Below are 22,318 nucleotides of genomic sequence, written 5' to 3'. Positions count from 1 at the left end.
CAAGCAAGATTTTAATGTGGAAGGTAGTAAGAGATCTCTCTCTGTCTCTCTCACACTCTCTCATTCTCTCTAAAATTAAAAATTATAAGGAAAATTATACAATACATTAAGTACCTACATTATCAATATTATTTAGGTTTATTTTTTATGCTTTCAAAATTAACGTAATCTCAGGTGTCTCGTCTCACGTCGTGAACTAGATAATCCATCACCGCCACCGAAACACGCACATGTTTCTTTTGCACAACATTGTTTCCAATTTTATCATATTTAACCTTTGTGGTTGGAGCCTATTTGTTTTTGAAATTCGAGTGTCACGACGCCAAGTATGTAGGTGTACAGGTTAGAGCCGTTGTACACGACCACTTTTTGTAGCGACACAAAAATGCGTTTATTTGTAAAGACAAGATTTATAAAAAAAGGTTTAATAAGGACGGAAAAAATAAAGTCCACGCGATACACGAATTATTCGCAACGAAGTTGCGGGCACAGATACTTTTGATAAATAAAATTAAATAAACAAAGCTGTGTTCACTTAACCTAAATAAGTACTCGGAGCTTCGTTTCACCATAACCTAAAAAAAAGATTTTCTCAAAAGTTACAATGATTGTTTTGCTTTAGTAATGTATTTACTACTAATAAACTTACCTATCATTTTTATAAGTACAATTTACAAGTGTAGGCATCAGCAGAACTAGCAAAGCAGCCAAGGATGTTGACCTCAAGTACTTGAACACCCCTATTTGAAGCCAATTTTCAGTCCCATAAAGACAGAATAATTAACCGCTTATTACATACAGAGTGATTTTACCGTAGTCCTTGCGATTTAATCGCGTCTATGTCACCTCTCAAAAGTCGTCGTGTGCTGTGACTCTAACAGTCAGAATGCGCTCCATATTCCCATTCTATGTGATATCGAATTGAGTAATGCAAAGGCGTGACTGAACACGATCAAAATCTATTTGGCCTTTACAGGTCTTTGTCGCAAGCATTTGCAAGGATGTGTCAATGAATTGTTTTAAGTTATAATGACTCACCCAATCTCTTAATAGATATCAGAACCTTGAGATCGTCGATAAAAGTGATAGCTTCTAATCATAGATTTTTTTGTTATCTCAATTACTTATTATTAAGCTGCAAGGACGAGTTTGATTATTATTACCTCCCAATTACACCTTGCATTTTGATTGACCCTTCTCCATCATTACCTTGAACACCATCGTTAATAAAGTGCTCCATCTAGGCTCCATCACTAACGCAAAACACTAGATCTAGATAATAAAGGATACAAATATACACAAACATAATCACAAACTTTCGCATCTATAATATTAGAAGAATATTAAGGCAAATTTTCTTTATCCCTTTTTGTCCAACTACGGTTAAGGCAAATAGATCATGAGTCATGAACCACGATCTCCGAGCTGATACGTTGCTCAATATCCATCAGTCGGTAGCACGTCTGATACACTTACCAGATATAAATTCACTTTTCAACTACTCTTAGCATGTCGAAAGAAAAACTCTGTTGCACAGTAATAAGAGTCCATTTTGTCAACTATGAAACATTTCAAGAATTATTCTCAAAGATTATTGTGATATAAGACAGCTTGTGCATTTATATCAGTAATCTGCACAATTCATAATAGAGCCTATAAATAATAGCAATTGATAACGATCAAATTGCTCTATTAAATTTAAATACTACCTATACACAATAGAGATTTTAGAACCTCAAAATACAGGTTCAGCAGTTTGGAGTCCACCAGACGGGTATATATATTAATTCGCATAAGCCTAACGTAATGTTCGGTGACATACCTACATAATTCCTACCATTGAATTTATCAAACCTCAATAAAAACTCACCCAGAGACAAAAATTTTCTAAGTACTTGTATAGTGCAAAGTAGCTGGTAGATATTCCAGATCACATATTCGTTCGGACACTCATTAATGTGTCTTGTCCTCTGACATTTGAAGAAATATACAAATGAGGTACACCATTAACACGTTCGTTTACCTGTTCGAGTCATACAGTTCCATTGAGGCTTTTAAAGCCTTTAAATTAAGTCAAAAGGCAATTTGTATGTACCTACTAATAACATCGAACTAGCGCGTAAGGTACACGTGTATGAATTAATTTTTAATGAAAATGGATTAAAAGTAGCTTAGAAAGATATTAAAAAAAATGTCCTAGATAACTTCGATCAGGGCCTTCAAAATTCGCTGTTAAGTACTTGATGGTCCTTGGTACTTGTTTTGGTTATCCAAGGGTCGAGAAAACACTTACCTTTCCTTCCACCTAATACACGACAATGTATTTTTTTAATTTAATTTATTTAATTTAATAATAAGCATTTAAAAAAGTGTAGGTAACATTACAGGTGCAAACCCAAGTCATTACAATTTTTTCCACATTTAAAACACTAAACAAAAGTAACAAAAAAAATAGTAATAAGGATAATAATATAAGGATATTCACGATTATAAAAAGAAAAATACAATTAATAATTGAATTACAAGTCACATAATAACAATAACAATAAGAAGTATAAAATAACAACAGTACTAAATAAGTATACGATAAAATTATTAACTAAGTATGGCCAAAAAAGTAAATGTGCCATAGTGCTATGTGCAAACAGCACTCGGCTGTTGAGTACCTAAGGCTTTAGCACAAGCCGCAGCTGCTCTCGCGTGGATTGAAATTCCGGGATTTGAATAAATATTTGTAGGAATTCTATAAAATGATATCGTGGTTTTCATCAACTTTGCATGAAGAGAAACCCTCGTGCCTCATGTCCCTAGACTTAGCAGTTGATAATATGTTCTTATTATAATAATAAAATAGTGCTTCTTGAAATCGAGTACCACGATTAGGTCACGAAGCTTTACCGAGTGGGCTCAATAACGTACGGGATTTTAAGAAAGTATCTAATTATATGACGATTATGAAATTAATTAATTGCCTTTGATTAACCAAATATTGAATTATTTGAAAGAATCAGAAGGCTTAGAAGGGATTAGAAGGAAGAAATCTGTCTTGTTGATTTTCAACCTATCAGGAATCAGCAGAACATTTATGGTCGTAATTTACAAATTTAGTGAAGAATGAGTATGAATTAAAACTTTTTTATACCTTTGTCAGTTTTCTATACAGAATTTTAATAAAATTATTTGATACAGTAGCCACTACCATAGAAAAAACGAAACACTTTTGGTTCAGCACTTAAAAGAGCGCCTTTCGTAAGTTTGTTTGTGATATTATAATTCACAGATTAACACACTAGAAAAAAAACCATCAAAACATACTTGAAAAACCTCAGGATGGCCCTGTTCACTACCCGGTTCATTATTCCAGTAGAATCGTGCCAGTAGCGATACATTGCGGGGTCACAATCCAAACGAGTTACACGAGATCGATCGAGCACCGCAGTGTAATGCTACTGGAACGGTTTTACTGGAATATAGTGAACCGAGCATTATGATTTACTACATAAGTACACTTTGTAATGCTTTACGGGGATGAAACCATACGGGTAAAGACTTGTAATGCGCGTAAGTAGGTAATAGGCGTCAGCTGGCTTATGTCACAGCACATATGCGCAAATTTCTTGAACTAGAACGTCTGAGCTTTTCAAATTCGATTAACCATAGACGAGGAAGTTGCGAGCGCTTGCAACAGACGTGGATTAGGCCGAGCGTCTGTGCAAGGTATCAAATGCACCAGTTGCATGTTGATATGAGGGACACGATAAGAACTCAGCGTTTTAGTATACCTAGTGCATTTGAAGGGTCCACGGAAAGAACATGTATAATCAGTTAATCACCTAACCAACTAACCTAAGCAACTTTTTATTTATTTATTTAATAATCCCATTTACTTTATTATGACAATACAACTAAAAATCTACGACGGACGACGCCTACTTTTACGCTTGCCTGTATACTCGTATGTACATTGTGATTATTTAATATACAGAACATTTGTTTTTTTTTACATCTGATACTTTATATTAACAACACAAGATACAATAATATGATAGGAAACAAAATTAATAAAAACTACATTTATATTTTTTTTATTTAATTATTTCATACACGAGCAACTATCATTACAGGTTATAACCTAATGCAATACCTACTAGACATGTTATAAATAGGGTTCCGGGGGCAAAATGGAAAAAACGGAACCCTTATAGTTACGCCACGTCTGTCTGTCTGTCCGTCCGTCCGCGGCTTTTCTCAGGGACTATCAATGCTAGAAAGCTGTAATTTTGCACGGATATATATGTAAACTATGCCGACAAAATGGTACAATAAAAAACTAAAAAAATGTTTTTTAGGGTAAGTACCTCCCATAGGCGTAAAGTGGGGTGATTTTTTTTCTCATCCAACGCTATAGTCTGGGGTATCGTTGGATAGATCTTTTAAAACCATTTTGCTAAGATGATTTTTTGATTCAGTGATTTGTTTGCGAAATATTCAACATTAAAGTGCACATTTCCATTAAAATCGAGCGTCCGGCCCCCCTCTAAAATCTAAACCAGTGCGTGGAAAAATTTGAAAAAATTCAGGATGGTAAGTAAGGTATGTCAAACTTTCAAGGAAAACTATAACGGCTTAGTTTGCTTGAGAATTATTAGTAGTCTTACTCTTAAATAGCAGCCTAAGGTATAAAATATACCTAACAAATGAAATTAACAGATATACAAAGGCTTTCTTCCACTTAACCTTTAAGTGATTGACAGGATATCAAGAAACAATAGGTGATACGCAAATCATTGCGTCACAGTTAAAGGGACCGAAATCTAAAACTAAACTAAATAACTAGTGTATTAACAAAATACACTAAGTATAATAAATTACAATAAACTAATACATATTAAGATAAATAAAATTACATATAAATTACACACATAGATACAAATATACGCATATACACAAAACTGCTGAACACAAGACGAACTGTCAAGCCAGTAGGTACAAGATGGCAACCGAATGCAATTGCCTGATGTCACTTGGTAACCGATGCCACAGACCGCCAGCATGGCTGTGCACAGAAGGCTATTTATTTATAAAGAACATCCACATCATGTATATTACAGTTTGAGCCACGGCTTTAGTGTTCAGGTGGGTCTCTCTTTGCACATCCCAAAGTCTAGACTTCCAAGTCCTGAGGCCGTATTGCCTAAGGTTTCTGACGCTCGCAATCGCAATTTGAAGACTTTACCTAATCACAGATGAAAAGTTTGAGGAAAAGGAGAAGACGATAGGAAATAATATGTTTTCAAAAGGTTTTTATATCGAAACTTAATGTGGGTAACGCACGAGACACCCTATAAGGATATTTAGATTTATTGCATACATTTAGTTAAAACCTTACTCACGGCTTGAGACTAGTTGTTTATTATGAAATCAGAACTTTAAGTTTTACTTAAGCGAATAGAACCTAACCTAGAACAAAACATAAACAATCGATATTACTTTATTTTAAACGTGTGTCAAATAAATGCCTAAAATAATATCATGAGCTCAATCAACAATAAGGTTAATGTAACGAAATATTTCCTCTTCTTAATTATTTTCAATCTCAATGCGGCCTTGATGAGCACAATAAATTTCATCCAATCACTGTGCAAACCTTGCGCCAAATTACGTAAAATCATAAAAAATGGATTAAGTTTTTTTATTGCGAGTACTTAAAAGTGAGCAGGTTTGAAACGCTGCTGGGGTCTCAAACTTGTATTTAGAAGTATTTAGGGATATTGACACCACCAATCAACTGACGTACTTTTTATGAGCTGTCAAAACACAATTCTCCCATAGAGTTTCAATGGCAATAGCGACTTATGACGTCATAAGTCGCTATTTGTTCGCCAACTCAATCAACTAACTATTTCTTTGTTTAAAAGCAACAAAAAATCTAATTTTACAGTAAATCGAAAATTAATACAATACAATACAAAGACTCTTTATTGTACACCAGACATAGTAAGCGATACAGAAAACAGATACACAGAGAAAAAAAAATACAAGGTGAGCAATAGGCGGCCTTATCGCTTAAGAGCGATCTCTTCCAGGCAACCTTTTAATCAGGTTTTCAGGGCTAAAATAAATCGTTTTTTTACTGGAGTCGTGCCTTCGAATTATTTTTTAATGGCGTCAACATCCCTATTAGACACACTGCCTCGACAGCGGCCGAATCTATATCACTTCAACTTGGGCTTTATCTCGGAGCCAATCAACGTATTGCGAACTTTATTACTGTCTCTACAGCGTTTAGATGGCGAACCTCATAATTAACAAGTCCGCGCGGTGCTAGCCCGCCAGCACTGAATCAGACATATGGAAATACTAAGATTAGTGGCCTGTTTATCACCATAGCGAGAACTTAACACAACATAGTAATAAATCAAACCTTATACGAGAACTTCATTAGCTAGCGTAGCCAGTGGAATGTAAAGCACATTCGATATTATCAAACAAACTCACACACTTAAAATAAATTATGTGTGACTAATAAAATTAAATAAAAATACATTTATTTAACGCCATAAAAACAAACACAGAACAAATACAAGACATACATGACGCTAAATAGGTCCCCAATCAGCGTAATGTCAAAGGTAAATTCAATGCTATTCGTGTACTTAGCAACTCTTACAGAGTAATTGAAATCCGAAACGCACCGAATTCTCGTCCTTCTATTAGGAAATATCCGCTCTATTTCAATTAACATACAAAACTTCGCGCCATTTTAATTGCTATTAAACTGGCTGCCGTCAACACTGCGGCTGATGTAAACGAATCCTTCTAGCGGGCATGCGTGGGGTGTCGTAATTTGCATGTAAGCTGCCAAGAGCTTAGGGGCTCGCCTTGTGCAAGGCGCCGCACCAAACCTCTTTTAAACGGCGTAAATTACGGACTGGAACATATGTGTTCGCTTCGACTGTTAGGAAACTGTCTCACTTTACAACAAGATTTTCACAATACTCACAAGCTTTCAGTTACCCAACGCGACGTGCTTTTATCGCAAACTTTACTGATAACGGATTATCATTTCAATTGATTGCCGAAATTTATGACAATAAAGATTTAGGTAAACAATGTGATTCCGTCCGTTTTCCCTAATTAACGTGAGAAGCACGGCAAGAGCCCTTAAAGATTATCCTATTAACTATTTAATCTGGTGTAAGCTTAAAAAGAATAGCTTATTGTCAAATGAAGTGACCTCAAAAGCTCGACTGCAGATGTAGATATTAACGAGTTCATGTATCAAGAGCGATTACGAGACTTACCAACTAAAGTGTGCAGTGTTGCCCTTCGTAAGGGATTAGTCTTTAGACCCAAATCACAAAGACAAATGTTGTGAAATTATGGTTTGTAAACAGATGATCTTTCTTAGTTATCTATTCGACAGGTTAAGAACACATTACAACTTTTTCAAGTTTTAACACCTACATACACATTTAACTCTTGAATAAACAGGTAGGTTGTTATAGATAATTGATACGTATTTATAAACAAATCTATCGGCATTAATGTCTAATTGAAGGGGATTAGTATAACGTGTATTAAATCTCCGCACCCGTTTTTGTAAACGTAACACGTATTATAAACTCAGTTCATTATTACTCCTACGAGCTAATGTCGCAAGTATTTACTATCTAAAATCTATACATAGAGACAAACATGTTCTTAAATACGTACCTATCGTAATAACCTAGTTTACCTATTCGTGATAAATGTAATCATTATGCTTATTACAATCCGAATGCTCTAAACCGGCGAAGGATATGCAAAGCTCTACGTGTCAATGCAGACACAGGGTGAGGTTTTACGACCTAGCAGGCACGAATTGACCACGCTTATGGCGTGCGGTCATCGTGATACAAAAGCACCCCATATACGTAGTAGAGAGCTTATCTACAACCGTATACTTACCGCCATTGCGTCAAATATATGTATAGTGTATCAACCTTATGGTTAGTGGCATAAAGGACTAAATATAGATATTTTTGCGTCTTAGTAACGTACATATTATATTTATAAGCTTGATTGTACACATATCCCTTTGATTGAAGGTTTGTTACGCAAATTGAAAGAGATAGAATCAAATTGTCAATTAATATTGGTCTAATATTTAGACCAGGATTTTAAACAGTAAAGTTCTAGAGGTAAATATAACTTTTTAGTACTTAGAGCCCGCTGAATCTAAAAATGCAAATCGCCAACCCTTTGTCCCTCTTCCCCCACCGAAGTGTTCTTCATTTAGTTTTTTTTTTCGGATTATCATTTCAATTGATTGCCGAAATTTATGACAATAAAGATTTAGGTAAACAATGTGATTCCGTCCGTTTTCCCTAATTAACGTGAGAAGCACGCAAGAGCCCTTAAAGATTATCCTATTAACTATTTATCTGGTGTAAGCTTAAAAAGAATAGCTTATTGTCAAATGAAGTGACCTCAAAAGCTCGACTGCAGATGTAGATATTAACGAGTTCATGTATCAAGAGCGATTACGAGACTTACCAACTAAGTGTGCAGTGTTGCCCTTCGTAAGGGATTAGTCTTTAGACCCAATCACAAAGACAAATGTTGTGAAATTATGTTTGTAAACAGATGATCTTTCTTAGTTATCTATTCGACAGGTTTAAGAACACATTACAACTTTTTCAAGTTTAACACCTATACACATTTAACTCTTGAATAAACAGGTAGGTGTTATAGATAATTGATACGTATTATAAACAAATCTATCGGCATTAATGTCTAATTGAAGGGATTAGTATAACGTGTATTAAATCTCCGCACCCGTTTTTGCAAACGTAACACGTATTATAAACTCAGTTCATTATTACTCCTACGAGCTAATGTCGCAAGTATTTACTATCTAAAATCTATACATAGAGACAAACATGTTCTTAAATACGTACCTATCGTAATAACCTAGTTTACCTATTCGTGATAAATGTAATCATTATGCTTATTACAATCCGAATGCTCTAAACCGGCGAAGGATATGCAAAGCTCTACGTGTCAATGCAGACACAGGGTGAAGTTTTACGACCTAGCAGGCACGAATTGACCACGCTTATGGCGTGCGTTCATCGTGATACAAAAGCACCGCATATACGTAGTAGAGAGCTTATCTACAACCGTATACTTACCACCATTGCGTCAAATATATGTATAGTGTATCAACCTTATGGTTAGTGGCATAAAGAACTAAATATAGAGGTTTTTGCGTCTTAGTAACGTACATATTATATTTATAAGCTTGATTGTACACATATCCTTTTGATTGAAGGTTTGTTACGCAAATTGAAAGAGATAGAATCAAATTGTCAATTAATATTGGTCTAATATTTAGACCAGGATTTTAAACAGTAAAGTTCTAGAGGTCAATTTAACTTTTTAGTACTTAGAGCCCGCTGAATCTAAAAATGCAAATTGCCAATCCTTTGTCCCTCTTCCCCCACCGAAGTGTTCCTCATTTAGTTTTTTTTTTATTATTTTAACATAAAACCGATTGAAGCTGCTTTATTTAGTATTTGAAAGCTACTACAGTATCGCTATAATTTTGGATTAATATTAAGGAATAATTAATGAACGAGTAGTTAAATAATAATTTCACTGCTCCTCATAATCTCTAATGCTCTGCTAATTTGCTCCTCATATTTTTATTTGATTCCTCAGAAATAATCATATTGTTAGGTAACAAAAATAAAATTAGGAACACAATGACGATACAACAACGACGAACTCAACGACGTTAGTAAACTGACCCATAGTTTCCTTAATTGAAGATATGGTGTATACACCGTTATTATTCCCAGAGACAAATGGCAACCTCACGCTCTCATAATAATAAATCATGCTAATTTTTAAAAAATATTAAAGGGTAATGTTGAACTGTGACCCCTGTTAGATCATTTAGCGACCGCAGAGCCGCGCTGTGCTAGGTCGCCGGCGCACACGCAGCCGCGCCCACCGGCGCTGCGGCGAACGTGAAAAAGTGTGACCCGTTCTTACACATATGAGATTGCTATATAAGTCTTAGCGGGCTTACTTTGCTCTCATTTCGGTTCACGCTCAAGTTTGGATACTACATTTAATAATTTCGGCGCAGATAAGGGACAAAAATTTGTATGATATAGTTTTAAGGAAAATTCACTCTAAGATCTAAACATTTTATTTTCGAAAATGAAAACGGTAAGCTGATATCAGATGATAGCAAATAATATAAAATTGCACCTTATACCCATTAGAAATAAACGATTCCGTGACCTAACGTTGACTTACCAATAATAATCTATGTAAGATAACTTGACAGTCTTGAACCGAATATTATTTAAACACGGATATTTTTTATTTTTGTTTCAGATACTGGTGGTGATTGCATTAACTCTTAAGAGTGTATGTGCTTATCATGATCCGGACTTAAATTATCATCTAAACCAGTTACAATCTGCGCCTAACTGTGACAATGGGCACGGAGGTGCGGGTCCAGGATACTCGTACTTGCCACCTGTTGTGCAGCTGACAACGAGTGGAGTGAAGACGGCTGCGGCTCCTTACGTCTCGCAACAAATAGTCTCAGCTCCTGCTTACCAAGTGTCTGCTTCAAACGGCTACCAGGCTGGAACTGCGTATCAATCAGGAGCAAGCTATCAATCGGGAGCAGCTTATCAAGTGGCTGTACCCAACATCCACCAGCTCGCACCGGCGTACCAAACCTCGTCACTAGTGTCACACGGCAACACAGCTCCGCAACAGTCGTATTCCGCCCAGAGAGAAGTTCATGGATATGCTACTTCAGCCGGCTTATCTTCAGCAGCATCATCAGGAAGAACAGTGACTCCTGTCGCAACGTATGCTCAGGCGCCAATCATAGCTAAAGTAACAGCGGCCCCGCTTATTGCGAGGTTTTCATTAGCAGCCCCGAAAAATGATTATGTGGTCCAGAACTTACTGTCGCAACAAGCTTCTTACGCCACGGGATCTGCATCGAGAGCATCTTTGACTTCCTATAGCTCTGAACAAGCTGGCCCTGTCGTCTCCCAAGTGTACGCTGCACCTTCCGCTGGATATGCGACTTCGCCTAATTTGAGACAGCAAAGTCCCCAGCTCTTTGAACCTTCGCGCTACACCGCAGTGACAGCACAGTCTGCTGGGGCCCAGTATAGTCAAATCGGGCCAATATCTGGACTGACGCCTGTGGCGCAAGTAGCTCCGCAGTACAGAGCGCCAGCGGTAGCTCAGTATCAAACAGCATCAGTCAGCCATGTGTCCGCGCCAGCAGTAGCACAATACACCGCACCCACAGTCGCCCAGTATGCCGGTTCAGTGGCGCAGTATGCGGCACCTGCCGTAACGCAGTACGCTGCCCCAGCCGTCGCCCAGCACTCGGGACAGTCCGTGGCGTACTCCACTTCGTCTATTGCCCATCACTCGGGAGCCAGCACCCTACAGTATGCCGTCGCGCCTGTGGCTGTCACGCACAACGTCGCCGTTGCCGCACCAGCGAGAATTGCGCATGTTAAGAATGCGCACACCGAGTTTCTGGAAAATTATGTGAGTCACACATTATAATAATAATAATCATCATGCTTGACAATAATACCTATTATTAATTTTCAAAATTTAGTCGTTCCGTGTAAATCCTGCCAACATACCTACGCTAATTTACCTAGTTTACTTACAGATTATTGTAGAATTAATTATGGTCTCATACCCAATCGATACTTAGTTGATAATTTTATTAATTTGCAAGCTGCGTTGCGACTCTGCAACAAAACTAATTTAAATAGTGATAAAATACCCAAGGGCATATGTAGCAGTTGTAAGAAGAATAAGGTACGCAGACGCAGACGTCAAATAATGAATATTTTTAGTAACATCTCGTGGTTGTAGGGATACCCAATTACTATAAAAACTAATTTTAATTAAACTAAATGAACTAAAACCACCGCAACCTCCGCAATGTAACGCCTGATTCAATACATTATCTTATTTTAATTGATATCAAACAGCACAGTACGTGAAAGTATCCTCGCTACTCGCGGTACAAAATTTTCAGTTGCGTTTTTTCTTATCTCTAACGCCCACTACTACATATCATGTGCTGCAGATAAATTGCATTAAATTAGTGCATCCTGGGACATTACGGCACACAATATTACTTAATATCCCAGTGATTAATCGATAACGTAACAACATTTGATAGGCGTTTCAAATAGGCTCCAGGACGAGTTTTGCGGCGCAAAGATCTTGACCAATTACTTACCTTAGTCACATACTTAGTATCTAACGGTAGCAGAAATTGTGTAATATTGAATCACTGACTTTAAATTTAATCTACCAAAATTTTTGTTCCACATAATTAACATCCGTTGCGGAGAAGAATTATCATAAGTCATAACCATACAAGAACTGCTCTGTTAACCCAGATGAGCGAATTGTTGAAATAGTGGAAGTGTCGCTACAAAATTGCTTACTCACGATTTGACCAATTGGAGAACAGAGTACAATTATTATCAAATCGTGTTAAATTTTAAATGAATCATTATCATTCCTACTTACGGCTTTCAAAGTCACTTATTTATGTCAATGTATCCCTAATTTCAAGTTCAAATTAGCACACAATGCACCGTAGGTATGCATTAATCTTCAGTTCAATAATATCTGTTACCATTGTTGAAATGTATCTCCTTTTGTTCACTTGCATTTCGATAGTGTTACCTTCACATTTCAATTCTATAACAATAAAATCAATCTTTGTTGTGATGTAGCGTCGTTACATTGGTAACTTGGTTTTACTTTCCCAATTTAGACATTCAAGCACTTCGACAAAATTTTCGCCAGTCATTTTTACCACAAATCAAAGATTTATGGTGACAACACACAAACTTTTCATACAAATAAAGTAGGATACTTTGGAAGACTAATGTAATTTAAACTCTGCTTCTTTCACTCCACCGACCAACAATTATTTTTGCAAATTCGAATTGAAAATGAAATTTACCTTAAAAACTTTCATTTATTGCTTTGCCTACTTCAAAATGAAAGTCGTTCTTTTGAAATGAGAGTCGTTCCTTAAAACAATTTAAACGCATGACGCATAAAGCCGGAGTTACACGTGGGTAAATACCCCCGTTTATCGTTGTTTCATCATCGTTTGGAGCGTCGCATCACAAGTTTGGTTAAGTGCATAAAAGTACTGCAAATTGCAACGATAAAATGCATGAAACATTGCAGCAGTTACGGTTACGACTTGAGTTTGGAGTTTTTCAATGTTTTAACTGTGAGTAGGTCGGTGATGGGTGCAATTATTATAATTTCCAAGAATATGCGCACTGATTGGGAATATAGACGATCAAAATATTTTTTCAATATTTACAGGTGAAAATTAAAACGTGAATCAAAATTAGTGTATTAAGCTCAGTTGAATTCTGGACAGTATAATGCATCAACTAAATTATTAAAAATAGTATGACTAAATTTGAAGTTTGCATATTTCGACAGCTATATACCGTCTAGCGTTCGTTTTTTTAAACCTAAATGGATTGTTAATTTGTCAAAATCATTAGTTTTTGTTACGATCATACATTGGAACATTGGAAAACATGTGGTCACCAGACCATAATTGTACCAAAGCATCATTTTGGCCGGTTTCTTTTGTACTTAGGTACTCGTACCATACTCGTACACAATTTCGCTTTTTGTAAGTTGCATGTCAACTTACGAAAACTTACTAGCACCTCATTAGCAAGCCTCAGTGGTTTGATATCTATTTCATGACCATGTCCAAGTGTCAAAAACATCTAATAAGATATTTGATAATTATCTTATGCGACGTGTTTATGATGCGACGGGCCAGTTCAATCGGTAGAACTACTTGCGCAAGCAACTATACGGATCAATGTCATAGTAGTAGTAGTTTGGCTTAGTAGATTAAATTTGTACTATGTATACCGCACCGCCCATATTAAGTTCTAAATAAAAATGTGTGGTTAAAAGTGACTGAAGGCGGGAGAATACTTTTTTTTAAATACCTGGGTGAAGTGATAAGTCTGGTAAAAATCTTAGTTTGTACCTTTTCGGAGGAAATATGTTTACTTTCAGCCAGTTCATATGCTAGTTTTTTTACAGCTATAAAAAAATATTTGCAAACAAATAAACGGGGACTCTGCTACATCGATTAAAATCATTCATAAGTAACTAAGTTGTTTGCGGATTTTCGACCGACCCGAACGCCCAGTTCAGTTTACCACACCAGAGATGATCACCAAAAGCGATGACATTGCATTGGATAACCGAAGAATAAAAGTACGAGAAATTGTACACATTTGGATATGGTGCAGCTATGCGCCCGTTGGACGCCGCGATTAACAGTGGATGGAAAACGCACGAAGTTGACCAATGGGCATTTATAATATTTAAATACTATTGTTGATCGTTTTGTCTGTAAAGTCTCGAAACCAGGGTTGTTAATAAATTTTACTACTGTTTTGCAACTGAGCAGGTGCAGTGGATCACTTCAAGTTAAGTGTGTAGAACACCACCACCCATAGTCACACGCAACACTAAACTGTCCATTTAGGTACAATCCTCTGATTGCGGATGCAGCCAACCCTACCCATGAGGGCCTATTTTAATTTTCAGTTTATAGAATGGTCAACTCTGTATTTCGGCTTTTTTTAACCGTTTTCATGGCGCAAAAACCCGATTGGTCTGACAAAATATTTGTATACGGCGACTTAAAATACTTCTATTTTCAACCGACTTCAAAAAAGGAAGAGATTCTCAATTCGTCTGTACCTGTTTTTTTGGATGTTTGTTAACTCTGAAAATTGTGGGCCGATTTTCAAAAATTTTTTTTTGTTCTAAAGAACATACTTCCGAGGTGGTCCCATTGTCACCAAATCAGGATCTGATGATGAGATCCTAGCGAAATCTAGGGCAACCCTCAAATTTTATGAGCACACGTATAGCGATTTTGGCATTTTTAACATGAAGTCAAGTATTTACATTCAGAAAGTACCTATCATTTAGTGAACTGGGCCTGATGAAAAATACCGTAGGCATCGGAACTCTCTTATAAAACAATGCTGCAATGTAACTATGCCGTGTTTGGGCTAAATGGAATCGCCGAAAGATGCACTTTGGCTACAAATCAGTAAAAAATTTGAAATAAAAAAAAATATCAAAAAAGTAGAATCGATTCCTATTTTTTTTTTAATGGAACCGACTACAAAAACCTTGAACATAGCTTTTTACTAGTTTGAAGTCGGTGTCTCAGCACGAGCTAGCAGGAGTGGACCTACGAGTATAGTCATCTACCTCACCTACATACTATATACCGGGTGTGGCCTGTAATACGAGCAAAAAATAAAAACATAGATCGTCCTCGTCAAGCTGAACAACGACTTTTAAAAATAATGGAGTCTGTGAATTTTCCTTTTTTCATACAAATTAAATACACAACTGACGTCGCCTGCCACGCTACAAACATCAAGCATTTTGCTTTACATTGCTTCTTCGAATAAACTTAAAAGTGTAATATAAATTAAAAACTAATTATTTTTAAAAGTCGCTGAACTAATGTTGTTCGGTTTGAGGAGAATGATCTATGTTTTAATTATTTGCTTATATTACAGGCCACACCCGGTATTGGGCTTCAATCACTCCTGCTGGCACCGACTTCAAACTATGTACCTAGTAGAAAATTATTTTCAAGGTTTTTGTAGTCGGTTTCATCTTTTGTTAACAATTTTTTTAAGTAACGCAAGTACTTACCGAAATATTTTATGACTCACATTATTTGCTTAACAATTCAGTGTTCAACTCAAGTCCTAGGAGAAATTATGTTATTTATGTTTATAGAGAGGTTAGTAAGGTGTTTGTTATTTAATTAGTTGCCTATCAATCAATTGCTCAAACTTTTAACCGTATTCGTTGATTAACTAAGTACCTACCTGTTATGATTTAACATAGCATAAAGCCTAAACTGTGCTAATTCATTTTATCTGTACGAAGAACGGCAATTTAATCCGATTAGTTTTCGAAATGCAGACAAAATCGAGTTACATTTTTCCTAAAGTATGTTTACTTTGTATGTGGTAGGTACACTACTTTTAACAAACACACTAAAATAGCCTTTGGCAATGTCCAGTTGACGTATATTTTTTCCTTTTAAACCTAGGTATTTGATGCAAGACAAACTTAAACCATTGCTCACGGCTGCGACCGCACTGCGAGCGTTTTCTTTCTCTGTTCATAGCGGAGCCGAGACGCTAGCTGTACCTTGGCTTATACTTGGGAGCACACGCAATGAACAGAGAACAAACAGAATAATTTTCCATCAGATCACCCGCATGCTCGTTTGCCTCCCTCTCATAATAAAAAAACCCTCACCACTCAGCTGACCGCATGTTATCGTAGCCGGGCCGATAGAGTGGACGTATAGTTAGATTAGGGCCCAATTATATAACAAAGTAAGAGTACAAGCTAATAGTGTTAGAAATTTCAATACAAAATCGCTAATACTTACTTCCTATTTAGGTACTTGTACTTTGTTATGCAATTGGGCTCAGGTCATAAAATTCAGAGTGCACCGGCTACAAAAGCGATAATAGCCAAAAGCTGTTAGAAGAAAGAAGTGCTTTGCTATTCTAATTGCACCAATTAATAGACAAAATTTTGCATTGTCAAGATGCTACAGTAAGGCCCAAAAAAAATTGGTTTTGTAACAACCGAGTGTAACCATCTACGAATATGTAGATGGACAGAATACTTATTTTGTTTTTTGCTAATATGGACTGATTGGTTATATCGAAGTGGAATTATTTTTGAAAAATAGTGTAACTATAAAAAATCTAAGCTGGTTCATTAGTAATTTTTCGATGAGGCAGATAAATGGATGATGAAAGGAATGCTATTTCTTTTCAAAATAACGAGTCTTAACAAATGGCTTGCGATTACTTGGTTGAACTTTACTGACATTCCCACGGCATTACCAGTTAGATTGCGCTAATCGAATAATGGTCCTTAGCTTTAGTCCACTTCCCGACACTTATAGGCCATTCGACAGGTATGCAGGTACCTACCAAAATAAACAAAAAGTCGAATATAATTTATTGAATCAGGCGTTTCTTTGTCGAGGTCCTCATCAATAAACTGAAACAATTGCTTTGCTCACCCGCGACCTTATGACAGCTTGAAGAATAATAAAGATGAAATAAATGACTATTTCTCAAAAAATTTACCATTTTTCAATTTAACAGTTTTGATGTAATTACAAAATCACGATTTTTTCCTCACAAGATTTCGTGACGTTTTCCTGACGTAAATAAATTTTAGATGTTTTATGTACCTAGTTTATGTTTTATGATCTCGTCCTGAAACTGATATCTTGTCAATTTCATGACGGGACAACTTTTTGAGATATACTCCAATGTGTGTTCATGCAGTTCCTCCACTTCCACGCTGTAAGAACACACACAAATCACACAAACCACCACCACCACACCATCATCACCACCACACTACACTGACGCGTTTCGAACTCAACCAGAGCTCATCAACACAACCGTTCACCATGCATTGCTATATGCTATGAGTCTAACATTTGGTAGCATAGTAAAAACAAGAGCGTGTCAATATGAAAAAATTAAGTAATATTTTTCTAAGGATTTCGTATTTTGTACGAAATATTCCAAGTTTAGGTAAATTTTATACCTTAGGCTGCTATTTACTCTTACACTACTTACTAATAATTCGCAAGAAAACTTAACCGTTATAGTTTTCCTTGCAAGTTTGATATACTTACTATCATCCTGAATTTTTTCAAATTTTTCCAATCACCGGTTTATATTTTAGAGGGGGGGGGGATGCTCGATCAAACTTACAAAGAAAATTATAACGGCTAAGTTTGCTTGAGAATTATAAGTAGTTTAAGAGTAAATAGCAGCCTAAGGTACAAACGATACCTACACTTGGAAGATTCCGTATAAAATACGAAATCCTTAGAAAAATATTACTTAATTTTTTCGTAATGGCTACGGAACCCTATTTTGGGCGTGTCCGACACGCTCTTGTTTACACTGCATTATTGGTCAAGCCATGGATTATCGACTGCTGCTCCTATCATCAATTCACAGTTTGACTGGTAGAGAGAGATTCTTTAAAAATACCGGGTAGAATGGAAACGATAAGTGATCTCACTCGATTATTTCTAAACTATACAAGTCAAAGTCAAAGCCAAAATATCATTATGAATTCAATTTAGGCTATAACAAGCATGAATGTCAAAAAAAAATCGAACACCGGTTCGGAAAAACCTCTGTTGAGAAGAATCCGGCAAGAAACTCAACGAGGTATATTTTTTTTAAAACAGATTTACAATATTATTAAATTATATCCATACATCACATGTATTTAAAACAACTTTATTTTTAACACAGTAGATTCGCTATTTGAAGTAACGGATCGCCAATTATGCGGATCGGAATTATTTCCGAATACCCCTGTCCATGATTAGAATCATCAACTTTATAATACGCCTTAGATATTAATGTCTTCTTGACAATAGATCTGAATTTTGTATCCGTTTCATTGGTAACATTTTTTGGAGTTTTGTTATAAAAACGTATGCAATTTCCCAGAAACGACTTTTTGGTTTTAGCCAGTCTGTAAGATGGAACCTTAAGCTTCCCTGTGTTTCTAGTGGCCTTTAGCTTATCGACATTACAAGATATCTAAAAACTTTTTACTGATCTTGAAAGTGCTTCATGAGCTCTATGAGATTAGATTAGATTAGATTAGATTTATTTATTACCTTTTGAAAAATACATTATACCTAAACTAAACACATGTCAGTTAATTACAAGAAATTCACAAAAGGATCGTCAAATCAATAATGTTACGGAATAAACTGGATCTATCCTATGTGATTCAATGTTTCGAGCTTCCGTACATTTAGTACAGCCACAGAAATACTATTTTATGAATAATTTAATTAAATAATAAACTCTTATAATGAACTCGTAAATTGCATTCTTATCTAAAATTATTCGTTGGAAAACATTGGTTTTAAGGCTTTATATTTGCTATGGTATTATCAAATGATGTGCCATGTGGTATTATTCATACCGTTTGATAGAGCTCGTGAAGCACTTCAGGATCAGTAATCAGTTTTTTGATATCTTGTATATTTTAGAAATACTCAACGAGATCACTTGTTTATCGTTTCCATCCTGTAAGTAAAAGTTCGCCTTTGTACGTAGGTACTCGTATCTCAACGTTTATCAACTGTGTTCGTTTCTTTGTTTTTATACAATAAAGAGTTTCATAATCATCATATCAGCCGTAGGACGTCCACTGTTGGACAAAAAAAGAAATACAGAGTTTACATAGATACATTACCTTAAATAGGTGAATTGCGTATGTTACATACATAGGTGTACGGTAGGTTCACACAATACGTGGTATTGCAATCAAGGTCCTAAAAAAATCAAGGTCCGGGCTGGGCTATCAGTACGCATAAGGGCCTCTATCACTTAAACAATATCTCTTTTTGTCAGGACGCACATCCGCGTTACGCATACGAGTACGCCGTGAACGACCCTCACACCGGCGACATCAAGCATCAGAAGGAGCAGCGCGACGGCGAGGTCGTCAAAGGTATGTAGTGTCACCAGCATGCCTACAGCAGCAGAGCATGACTCCAAGCTCACGTACCTATTGAGTCGTTTCTCCTTGATTTTAGGACCGGATTTATTTTAGGTGCTTACAGGTGCTTAACGTAACGGTTACATCGTAACCTATAATAGTAGGTACCGGATTTTATTTTACTTGCCTACGACTTAGGTAACTAATTTATTCATTTGGAGTTTTATTTATACTTAACCATACGACTTAGGTAACTAATGATCTATTCATTTGGAGTTTTATTTATACTTAACCATGGCAAACGAGCAATTGGGTCTCCTGATGGTAAGAGATCACCACCGCCCATAAACATCTGCAACACCAGGGGTATTTCAGATGCGTTGCCAACCTAGATTGCCTATGCGAGATGGGATAAACCTGCAAGTGCCAGGCCTAATTTCACCGGCTGTCTTACTCTCCACGCCGAAACACAACAGTGCAAGCACTGCTGCTTCACGGCAGGATTAGCGAGCAAGATGGTGGTAGCAATCCGAGCGGACCTTGCATAAGGTCCTACTACCTGCTGAGAATGAAAGGGGAAACAACGGTACGCGCTGTGAGCAGTGATCATGTCCACTTGTACGCAGAAGGCCATTGGGGGCTACTTTACTTTCGCCAGTATAGATTTTAGAATAGGGCTGTCCAAAGCACGGTGGCTGGCTATGTTACCTGTGAGCCCGTGCGTGACAACGGCCCAACCACGACCACAGAATAACTAATAGTACTACCGAACGCCACGACTACGCGCGATTTCTCTATTCATCTTAGATGCGCGATGAACAGAGAAAATGCTCGCTACGCTACGTCCCGCCAGTCAATATTATTAGGTATTACCGTGGGTATTACCTATAGGAGGCCGAAAATTTTTCTTTACAGTATTTCTTCGATATAGGTAGGTAGAGTATGGCGTTTACAGCCCTCCAAACTACATATTTCGCAATCTGTATTTGTTATAGACTTGTTGTCGTATCTAGTGTAAACAACTCTGCTGCAGAATATGCTACCAAGACAATGTATCTTAAATGTGTTCTTGTGTAGGCATAATATGTGAACACACGCCTACACTTATCGTCTAATAAGTCAGTTTCGTAACCCAGCCCCATCGATCCAGTCAATAACTATCTCTGTATCCAGGTCAGTACTCGCTGGTGGAGCCGGACGGGTCTGTCCGCACCGTGGACTATGTCGCCGACTGGGAGACCGGTTTCCACGCCAACGTGCATAACAGCCGCGACGGGCAGCATTAAGCTGTGGCCACACGGAAAGCGGTAGCGTGAGAAACTTTGGAGCTAAAGCATGCCCTCTGGAACATTGAACGCCTGGATCTCAATATGTATTTTCACACTTTCCGTGCCGTAGTTCAGGGGTCGGCAACCTGCGGCTCGCGAGCCACATGCGGCTCTTTGGATGCGAAGCTGCGGCTCTTTAGTTCCAAACTTTATTTATGCAAGTACTATTTATTGATGGCAAGCCGTAGTAGGTGCATGCTTACCCTACGTAAAAAGTAATGCATAATGGTTTCCATCGTATTTTATCAGAAAAGTTTATATTTATCGTGCTCTCTCAATGAGTCTTCCGACTCAAAAGGTTGCCGTAGTAGGTGCATGCTTAGCCTACGTAAAAAGTAATGCATAATGGTTTCCATCGTATTTTATCAGAAAAGTTTATATTTATCGTGCTCTCTCAATGAGGGCTATCTTTTTTTGTCTCACTAGATGGCGCACTGTTGCGTGAGGTTTTTAAGTATGGCTTTCAAAGTCTGTTATTACGGGCGCGAAAACAAAGTTTTAATAAAATCATATTTAATACACCTTAAAACCGTACCATAAAATTATCGAGCATGCCACAGTGTTGCATAGTCCCCGTTTTGTTCGGAAAAAAGGGAGGACAAAGGTTTCCAAAAGACAAAACTGTCTCAAAACACAGACATTCATTGCCCCGGAACGCATATTTGCCATAATTAATTTCAGATATTGCAAAATATTCACAAAGTTATTCTAATTGTAGATAAACCCGCGTAGCTCATCCAAAAACTATGAGATTTGACATTTCGGAGACCTCACGCTACACTAGCGCCTCTAGTGGCGAATTCATACGCGATATCCCGCCTCATTATCTTATTAGCTTCAGTGCCCATCGTATGTACTCGTACCTACCTACAGCCGTTTTGACACACTCACTACCTAATAAAGGACAAAAGCAATGTAAGGCAATGTGCACCTGTTCTAAGAAAAACCGGCCAAGAGCGTGTCGGGCACGCCCAAGATAGGGTTCCGTAGGCATTACGAAAAAAATCAAGTAATATTATGTGCGTTATATCACAATTAAAACACTTACTACAGTCTTGAAATCTATTACCAGAAAAAGAGCGCATCTTCACGGCACTTACGTCCTTTTGTTGAGAAGCGCAGTTTTTCGACAATAACTCCAATCATGTAGAAACCAATTTTCGTTGAAAGTATTTATTAAGCGTTACATTTCCATATTTTTGCATATTTTTGGACAAACTGTTTACAAATCGAGCGTCAAACTCTCTAAAATCTAAACCGGTGGGTGGAAAATTTTGAAAAAATTCAGGATCGTGGTAAGTATATCAAAC

The 22,318-nt window shown here is 36.9% G+C and overlaps 1 protein-coding gene across 1 annotated transcript; it reads left to right on the top strand.

Annotated features, from left to right (window-relative positions):
* Window positions 1-10,094: 10,094 nt before the first annotated feature.
* LOC141433442 (uncharacterized) lies at window positions 10,095-21,819 on the top strand. Its single transcript, XM_074095483.1, has 4 exons — window positions 10,095-10,221; window positions 10,393-11,583; window positions 19,593-19,692; window positions 20,854-21,819. Exons 1-4 carry the CDS (start codon window positions 10,213-10,215, stop codon window positions 20,964-20,966), a joined length of 1,413 nt encoding a protein of 470 aa, XP_073951584.1. The 5' UTR covers window positions 10,095-10,212; the 3' UTR covers window positions 20,967-21,819.
* The last annotated feature ends 499 nt before the right edge of the window (window positions 21,820-22,318 follow it).

Source organism: Choristoneura fumiferana, chromosome 12, assembly GCF_025370935.1.
Source record: "Choristoneura fumiferana chromosome 12, NRCan_CFum_1, whole genome shotgun sequence".
Classification (NCBI taxonomy): domain Eukaryota; kingdom Metazoa; phylum Arthropoda; class Insecta; order Lepidoptera; family Tortricidae; genus Choristoneura; species Choristoneura fumiferana.
Note: the sequence above shows the minus strand (reverse complement) of the source record. Positions and strands in the feature narration are given on the sequence as shown.

Excerpts from the sequence above, each read along its gene's own strand:
- LOC141433442 (XM_074095483.1), top strand. Across the intron at positions 11,584-19,592 it reads CCGAGTTTCTGGAAAATTAT|GACGCACATCCGCGTTACGC; the intron begins GTGAGTCACACA and ends TCTTTTTGTCAG. Across the intron at positions 19,693-20,853 it reads CGACGGCGAGGTCGTCAAAG|GTCAGTACTCGCTGGTGGAG; the intron begins GTATGTAGTGTC and ends CTCTGTATCCAG.